Below are 10,221 nucleotides of genomic sequence, written 5' to 3'. Positions count from 1 at the left end.
CCCCCCTAAAAAAAAAAAAAAATAAGCATCCATTTACGTGCCTGTAGTCACAAAAACTATTATTTAGTATAATTTATTTCAAATTTTCAGTTTTTATTATTCATATCGCAATAATACTAATAAATTAGGATATAATATGATTATATAATTTTATTCTGAAAAGCTTCTAAGAAAACCTATTTTATTTAAAAATTCTGTTAAAGTTCCGGTGATTTTTATTGGACTAAATAAATGTTTCAATTCCGGTTCCAGCTTCTAATATTTTAAAGATTCTTCGTCCTGAACTGGAACTTTTAAGTTCAGTTACTGCCTTCCTAGACCTAGGTCATATACTGTTTATTATGTAACTATATGAATAGTATATATGTGATATGATTGTATATGGGAAAATAGTTATGTATGTGGTTGATGCTTGTTGATCTCTGGTATAAATTGTGAAAGTTTAAGACAATTAAGAAATCATAAATCAATTTTAATAAAATAATAAGCTGGTTAAGTAACGCCCATGTAGTTGGCACACTCACTATAGCGTAGAGACTCTAAGATTTAATTATTCAACTTTCTGGCGCAGTTATTTAACTTTTGTCTTATTCGGTTTTTTTCGTTAATTTTAACTGTTTGACAAATTACTACATATTAGAATGACTTCAGTATAAAATACTAAATAATATTAATTATTTTATTTACAAGTTTTTTGTGTGAACTGTAACGACTAATTAATAATATGGTAATAATTAATAAATAAAAAAAATTTTATTAGCATTATTTTTTATTAATTGTTATTAGTATTATTATTTTTATTACTATGAAGTATAATACCTATGTTACTTGTAAATAGGTAGATGGTGCATTATATTATATTTTTCATGAATGCAAATCCACAGTTACTTACATTTTCACAATAGTGTAATTTCAAACTTGGATATAGCTCTAGTGTACGAAATTTTAATTCCAAAAATCACTCATGGTAATACAATGGATGTTAAAGACAACAATTTGAATTTTAGCACCGTTTCACCAACACACTTACAATTTTTTGTTCACGCGATGTGTGCAATGTTTTTTGAAATATTTTTTTAAGTATACCTGGCATACTGGACAAAACATTATCTGTGTTCTCTCGATCGGTTTTTTAGGATATTTTAATTTTTAAGTACATTATGAGCATTTTCAAATATTAATATTTTACATACTTATAATCACATAAAAACTGAATTATCGTAAAAAAAACCATACACATACAAACACAGATAATGTTCTTACTATCAACTTCATAATAGGTCGATTCACTCAATAATAATTAGTTAATATACGACTTAATAAACGACTATGATAATTATTCTCAATAATTTTTTTTCATGATTATATTAAAAATATAAAATATATTAACTAAAAAGAAAAAGTATTAAAATTATAAGTATTTAAATACATTTTTATTTTTTGAAGCATTATTTGATTATTTCACAATGCTACAGGCGATAATATACATTGTTAAATGTTTGTGAAAAATAATAAAAAATGTATTACTGTACCTTTTTGGATTGTTCATACATAACACCGAAGTGATCGCACACCATTTTGGTTGCTTCGGCCATTCTTGGTTCTCTCAAGTCTTTGATTGAATCACAAATGCGGTTTATACAATTATTACTTTTAGAAGCCATGGGTGCTATCTGTAACACACATTTTAATATTGCTTTAAATATTATGATTAATAAATATTCTTTTTGAATGGTAGATATAAACAATCTATCTACATGTTGCAGATAATATTAGAAATTAATATTTTTGTTTTATCGCCGATATGCTCCTACGAATTAGGCGGTTGGCACAATTTTTTTTGTATATTGGTTGCTATTGGTTAATCGGGCATTGTCCGCCATCCGGATTGCCTACCAGGATGGGTGAGTTTCACTTACAGCGAGTTACACCCAAAAGGAGTTGAACAATCATAATTTTTTAAGAGTTGTCTTTTATACAGGCAACAAAGTGTGCGAGATTAACTAGTATGAAAAATAATATAGTAATATAATATAGTAGGTTTATTATATATATAATATAGTAGGTTTCAGGGTTGTGCAGTATCTTAAATACAATTGTATCTTGTATCTTACATCTTGATACAATTATATGAAGTATCGAGTGTCTTGTATCTCGATACATATTCGGTCAATGTATCGAGTATTTCATAAAATTATTTAATCGAAATATACCCGATAGGTACTTTGAAAATTAATTGTTTACAATTATTTTCATTCATCTACCTAGTAATAGTACACTAGTACATAGTGTGCATACCCACCACGACTGTTCGACTATGTTTTATTGTATATACCTAATATGTGTAAAAGGCGAGGAAAATTTAAATTTATGTATATCACAATTTAATTGCAGTATTAACTAATTTCAAATTAACAACAACTCTGATTTTTACTATCATAATTAATTTTATCTTGCAAATACAAATACAAATTCGTAGTTAAAGGTGATTTTACGAAAGCTGTACCCTACAACTTTTGGGAAATTTTTTTTCAACCCATTAGCCATATTTACTATTTAGTTATATCTGTGGAATGTGACACACCCCAAATGCAATTTGAACGGGACTTTAAGTCTTTACTATAGGTACCTATATGAATATGGCTATATTATATATCTGAAATCTGTACATTGGTAGTGCATTAGTGCATCGTACATGTATCTGTATAGTCTACCTTTCGAATGCCCGATGACGGCGATAAAGTATGTAATGAACACGATAAGATTAGTAGATACTATAGATACGTACGAAAATATTTTTTACACAAATGCCATAGGCTACACAGAAATCAGTATACACACAACAAGTTTAATAATTAGTAGTATTAATAGTATTAAAATATACATGACAATAATCAATTGTGTTGTATAATATTTTTATGAAGTTATTAAATATGTGGTTTATATTAACTAATTAATATATATATAGTCAATAAAATTGTGTTTGAATAAAATATTTGAAAATCGTGTGACTTATTGTATTTAAAGTAACGGGTATCGAATATCTAAATATTTAAATTTTAATATCTAGTATCTAGTATCGCGGTACTGATTTTCGAGTATTTTGCCGATCCCTGGTTAGTTGAAATAAAAATTCGACTTAACAACTTATAATATGATCCAAAACTAAAAAAAGATAAGAATATAAAACATAAGACAAGTAGTTAGTTGCGTATATTTGATGCGATATATTATTATCTCCATATTTTGTCTTTTTTTTACAATACAAAAATTTATTTATTTATGGGTAGGTAGATATTTATATACAATGCAGAAAAAACATAAGTCCAATGTCTAATGACACTGTCAATAGTAGTTCAATAGTCCTAAATATTTTTATCATCACTTTATTAAGTACTATATAAAATGAAAATAAGGTATTCTTTAATCAAAACTAAAAATTAAAACCGCTAATATTATTCAATTTCGTCAAAGTTAAAACTTTAGACGTTCCTAAAATATATTTAACACTTATCTTTTTATTACGATTCTAGTAACAAAAACGTATATAAAAACTAGTACTAAGTTTTGAAACTTAAGGTATGAATATTCAAATTCGTATGAATTTTATATGGCCAATTATTTACACATTAGAATGAACTTCATGATTTAAAGAATATAATGGAAATGTAAAGCTTTAAGGTGAATAGAATAATATTGGGGCTATGATGTTTATTAACGATATTTTTTAATTATTGTAGGAAATATTTATGATGAACCTTATATTACATTATAATGTTAATTTATCTAAACATACAAATTTTATCACACAGCAAAAATTGAAAAAATACATATTAATAGGAAAAGGGCACAAAAAAGAGCTAAAATATTTCATGCCCTGCAAATGTTGATATCAGTATTCGGTGAAAATGTTAAGCCTCTACAGATCTATAATTATTATGTCTATATTAATCTATATTAAATATTCGTGTTACAAAAAAAAAAATTAATAGATAATTTTAATGATTATGTTACTTACCGATGTGTGATGGTTGATGGTGTATATTGTAAAAAAATTGTCGGGGTACCAAAAAATGAAGTCCATACAAGCAATGCGCCCTGAGTAGCACTGAACGCGTTCGGTGCACACACAAAAACGATTGACGGTAATGAGCAATCCGGTTGCCATTTAGGTGAAAAATGCTACAATGCAAACCGACGTATTGCATGCAGCAGTGCTCCTGGTAGCAACTACTGAAACCCCAATTAGCGTCCAATACTTCCCATTGTACTTGGTGTATAGGCCATTTTAATATTATTAGGAATACTAATAATACGGCGCCAGTATTTAGTAATCAATTTGTACTAATACGTACAGCTGTTCGTAAAATGTTTGTTATAAATCTCCGAACTAGGGATCCTAGATTCATTCCCGCCATATAAAAGTTTATCTTTACTTTTTAAATAGGTAGCACAGTAACAGGTTTATTAGTATCTGAAAAAAAATCGAAATATTGGATATTAGGACCTATGTTAACAATTAACATACAGTATTCAACGATTAAGAATAACATAAAATACATATGACCTTGAATTTCATTTGGATTTTTTTACTACATAAAGAACTTAATATTACATTTATTTTGAAAAATTATTTTTATATTTTCTATATTTTTTAGTCAATATGTCAAGTCGATTTCTCTTTTTCTTAATTAGATCCATAACAGCACTGAATCCTCGCTCAACGAGATGTGAGTAGGAGAAAAGACAATTAACAATTGTTCGATGATAGTGGGACTAAAATATACGCGACTGATTTCGGTTTGTGTAGCGATCACCACCATTAAGCTTGCAGACTTTCAACTTCATAATAAATATACATAGCTTGGTTAGGCGTGGTCGTAAACATACGCTCAATCTAAGGAAAAGCTCCGAGTGTACATACCGGACATTGGTAGCTCCAGGATTGGTGGCCTCCCAGCTTTTTAGAAACGTATCCTTGCCACACATGCACAAACACGAGTTACAATCTTACCAACATAAAAGTCTAATAAACCTATACAAAAAATTTCCTACTGTACCACCCCACACCCAATGACCTATATTAGAGGGTTCCCCCCTAATAAAAAAAAAATAAACATACCTAATAACCATAAGTACAAGACATAGATAGTAAGATAATATAAGAATTTTAGGTACCCAAATAAGGGCGTAAAATAATGATCCAGTCGAAATAACCTTTTTATTTGTAAGAAATTTATTGATCGCGAAAACAGTCACAGATAATCAATCGTGTGTCGTGCAGCAATCATTGCATAGTTAGTATCTATATTTCAGTTAAATGCAGTTTTGTAAATACATAGGTACTCACCACCCACCATTGTATATAAACAACTAATATAGTAATATTATACAACAATTAATAAGTATATTAACAAAATATGAACGTTAAAAGCAGTAGTCGGGACGCCGCTGTTTTTTTGTAGCCCGCTAAAGCTACCACTACTCCCTCCCCCCCTTAGGCTGTTGAAATTTAGTGGGGAGCTTAGAGCCCCCTACCACTATTTTATATGTAATACATATTTTGAATCAATTTTTTTGAGTGATTTTCATGGTAACAATTTTAAAGCTTGTTTTACTATTTTCCAACGTCAAAAATCGAGGTTGTCATTTTTAAATGAGTCAAACATGCTTATGTCTTAAATGGATATGAAATGATTGTGGATTGAAATTGTTATCAAGTGGATGGAGAATTATTACAACAGTTGTTGAATTTTGACGAAATCCACTTATAAGGAGCCTTGCATATTAATTATTAATATAAAAAAAATATGGAGAAGTGGGCATTTTTATGCAAAACCAATTTTTTACAAAATCGATTTCTTTATTTTGTTATAACTCAATACGAGTATTCTTATAGATACTTGAAATGTTGACCAAATGTTAATACATATTAACATTTTGTTGGATATGGGTAGCACTGAAATTATTTTGCCATTTTGGAAACGTGTTTAACTATCCTTAAATTTAACTCGAGTAAATGGAGAAGGAGTAAGAATATTCTGGAACTTCATAATTGCCGATAATTATCCGTGTATAATAACTGTATAAGTCAAATATTTATTTATAAATAATAACAATAGTTTAATTTATTATGATTTATTTTATATGATATAATTTTATATTTTTTTTCTTAAAAATTGTTTTTGTGTCTTCAAACAAGTTATATTAATGTATTTTTATAAAATGAAACTATAATACAATATTATTTATTTAGTTCACTAGGTACTAAAGATTTAAATTGTAACTTAAATATACATTATAAATTTATAAAATATTTATATATTTAATATTAAAATAGATATTATAATGTTGTCTTGGACAATTACAACTCACAAGTTACAAAACTAGAATGTCTTATATATTTGTGTTTATGTGATTATTTGTAATATAGGGTATCTAATAAGAAACGAAGATTTTGAAATTCTGTGTAATTTTTTTTGTTATTGGTGAAATGTTGACATTTTTCTTATTATTTCTGTTACTTATGGATGTTGAGGTTTTTAATGATTGATCAAACTAATATTGTGTATTTTGTTTATTTCTCGTTATAAAGCGGTATACAATCGAGCAATGTGTTTCATACATTAAAACCCATTATAAATACGGCAAGTGTGTTGCGCCGTTGCGGTAAGTGTTCGTAGGAAGCTTAGTACGATCTTTGAACACCGACCGCAGCTACAATAACGAGGCTGGTCAATAAATTTGAAGAGACAGAACAACTGCAAAATTAAAGAGCAGAATTAAAAGCTGCCTTTTTTATGAAACACCCTATATAATCGTTAGGTCAATTAGATAACAACAACACTATTCGATGCAGGAGAATAGATATTCGTATTTATACTATCTTTATTCTTTAATGACGTCGAAGTATTTTGATTGAAAACATACAAAGGAACAATCAGTATGAGTCACCTTGTGTCCAGCAATTAATAATTTTAGGTATGCGTGTGATGAATCCCCTTACTATTAATGGTGCAGAAAAAATGTGGATTTTTGAACATTATGGTGCCAATGAAACAAATATTAAATTATATAATTAAACTACAAATTATTACTTTATATGCGTATGGTCTTGTGTCAAAAACTGAACTATACTAGAATATTGACAGTGATCAAATACAATAAATATAATTTATATCTAAACACTAAACATGCAACAAAAAATAACTATAAAAATAATACTTTTTCTAGACTACTGAACACCCGTATTAAATAATTTGTTTTTTTTTCATTTCGGCGTCTGAACACCAGCGCCTAAACTGTAACATGATTCGGGTGCAAAGTGAAATAGGTTTGAATGAACCATCTTGGTCCTTATTGTAATGGAAATATTAAATTTGAATTTCATGAAAATTCATTGATTTTATTTTTAGTGATTATAACTGCTTCGGTTACTGGGACTATTGGCTACAATAAATTTTACACAATTATAAGTTATTACTTAGGAATACATTATTACACTAAGTAGAAACTTATAGCTATATGGTATAGAAAAAGAATACATTTACAATTAATAGAAATACATTAGGTATAGGATAATACATTTATAATGCATATTATATTGATACATATCTATATTTTATTATGAATTCATTGATTTGTGACAGATACATGAAAAACATCATTGTAAAAAATTTAAAAAAACAATAGATACCTAAATTTATCACTCAATTCATTATCTAAATTTGTATTATGTGTATTCCTATAAAGGCGTTACATGATTATTTTATGTTACTAAAAATATACATTTATACATACAACCTATTATACCTAAGAAGTAAAATATTTTTCACTAAAACCATATACATATAGTGTGTTCAAGCTAAGAGGTACCACTAAATATTTCAGTTCGATGATGTTGTACTGAAATGAGGTTTTCGCTGAATGACAGATAGTACTTATAAATACACATTTTTAGATAAATTTCAAATTTTTAACACTTTCGATACGCGCATGCACGATACTTTATTTTTTAAATGGTAACACCAATTTTTTTTTACATATTCGGATAGAGTATTTTTTTCTAAACAATTTATTTAGAAAATTTTTTTCTAATTACGAAATTGGCATATGAAATTTAACGATGAAATTTAATATTTACAAGTAATTGGTTTTTGACTAAATTTAAAACTAAATTCAACTTATTGTTACTTATTACTAGTTATTAGTATCCAATATTGTTAAATGTCTGTTTGCACACCAGTACTGATTACTCTAGAATACCTATCCTAAATTTTCGATCCCGACAAACCTATGCTAACTTTTGGACTCTTTTTAGTTTTTCTCTTATATCTCCGTTGCATAAATATTAAAATATTAACTAGGTTAAGTAAACATGTATGTAACAATATTTAGTATTAAGTCTTAGTCAGTAAGTTTTAGCAGATGTAGCAAAACAAAAACCAAGTTAAATGATTATAGATTTACTCAGAGGCGGTTTGAATGTATTATATTTAGTGGTGCAAGACAATATAAACACCCCCCCCCCTCCCCCTAAACCACAAATAACAAATAAACATTTATTTTTTAAGGTTTTTCATATAAGTACCTAATTTTTTACTTACTTCAGTCATAGATTAAATATACTAGTATATTTAATCTATGCTTCAGTTTAGTTGTTTAAACTTTTAATATTAACTGTACACAATGATTGTGTAACATTTTTTTTACTTACCTTCTTATTAATAAAATAATAAAACATAAACATACATTGTATTTAGTAATGAATCAAATAAAAAGTATGTACCTACTCTTTTATTTATATTTTCTTATAAAATATAATTGATTGAATATGAATTAAATTGTCATTAAAATGACTATAGCTAAACAGTAAACATCTAGGAACTACATATTTCACAGTTAATTAAGTAAACAAAATCACTATTTAAATCTCTTATTTAAAAAAAATAACTACAATCTGAAATCACATAATTAAATAATTGATATATTAATATATCTAATTAATATTGACTTTAATAATTAATGATTAAATATTTAAATATTTAAGTATTATACATACTATGTAACTACCAATACATTTTCACATAATTTTTACCAAAATTACATACATTTAAAAATGATTAAAATATATAGGTAGGTATCTATACATAATATATTATTATATAGTTATACCTAATTTAAATAATTTAAATAGGTAGTACAAATATGTAATATATCATAACACTTACCAGATTTTTTAAATTGTTTTGCATCAAATGTATGTTCAGTAGAATTACTCGAAAACGTCGTACATCTTTTAAAAAATGTATTAATATTTGAAGAAGAATTGTTGTGTTTTATTGTTTTAAACGCATTTATATGTCGTGCACAATTCGTCGGATTTAAACTATTTTTTTTTTTACCACATAAACATTCTTCGGCGACAGACATGGTAAAAAAATAAAAATAAACAAAACTGCTTATGAAAAAGGAAATGCTCAATGCTCACATATGATGAGAAATTGAGAAAACATAAAAACGTTTAAACGTCTAGAAGAAGCACTTTTCGGTCATACGGTTGTGGTGTTGTTAATTGTCAACTGTGACGAATGTTTAGTCAGAGTTTATCAATACGATAACTCGCAGTTTCCTATTAATAAATCTCCAATAATTATGATAACGAAAAATATTTTAAAAACGTTATATAGTAATATTAGTAATGAGTTGTATGCCGCTATTCTATTAAGATCCGGTTGCACTTCGATTACGCTTAATAGTTAATCAGCTAATAGTAGATTTAAAACCGGCCAAATTCGGCCGATTAAACTTTTATTGGAGACGGTACAACTGGCCTTAAGTACCTTAATCAATATCATTATTGTGGTTTTAAGCTGTAGGGCGTAAGCTACATAAATAAGTCTGCCTAAATACTAACGAGTTCATTACCTGTAAATTATTTTTATTTATAATTTACTATGAGTAACTTGCTGAAAAACCCACCCAAAATATATTGGTGGTGCAGTGCATGTACTAGACAAATGTGGAGTCAGTGGTGATGATAGCGTGACTCGATTACCACCAGACACTAATCTTTATTAAATGTGCTTATAATATTTTTTGTAATCGGTGTATACGACAAAGCGGCACCCAAGACCCAACCCGTGGCTCCTTACTCTACAACAATGTTGAGTGTGTGTGGTGTGTCTGTGTGTCTGTGTCTGGGTCTGTGTCTGTGTCTGT

The 10,221-nt window shown here is 27.6% G+C and overlaps 1 protein-coding gene across 1 annotated transcript in view; it reads right to left on the bottom strand.

The window, feature by feature from the left end:
- The window catches only part of LOC111038619 (histone-lysine N-methyltransferase SETDB1-B-like), a 21,136-nt gene extending 11,417 nt beyond the window's left edge, over positions 1 to 9,719 (bottom strand). The window contains exons 1-3 of the mRNA XM_022321784.1: positions 9,231 to 9,719; positions 4,019 to 4,474; positions 1,533 to 1,673 (exon numbers count right to left, since the gene is read on the bottom strand). Coding sequence (XP_022177476.1) covers positions 1,533 to 1,673; positions 4,019 to 4,168 — 291 coding nt within the window. The 5' untranslated portion in view covers positions 4,169 to 4,474; positions 9,231 to 9,719. The remainder of the gene's footprint in view (positions 1 to 1,532; positions 1,674 to 4,018; positions 4,475 to 9,230) is intronic.
- Positions 9,720 to 10,221: the final 502 nt, after the last annotated feature.

This window comes from Myzus persicae, unplaced genomic scaffold (genome assembly GCF_001856785.1).
Source record: "Myzus persicae strain clone G006 unplaced genomic scaffold, MPER_G0061.0, whole genome shotgun sequence".
Taxonomy (NCBI): domain Eukaryota; kingdom Metazoa; phylum Arthropoda; class Insecta; order Hemiptera; family Aphididae; genus Myzus; species Myzus persicae.
Note: the sequence above shows the minus strand (reverse complement) of the source record. Positions and strands in the feature narration are given on the sequence as shown.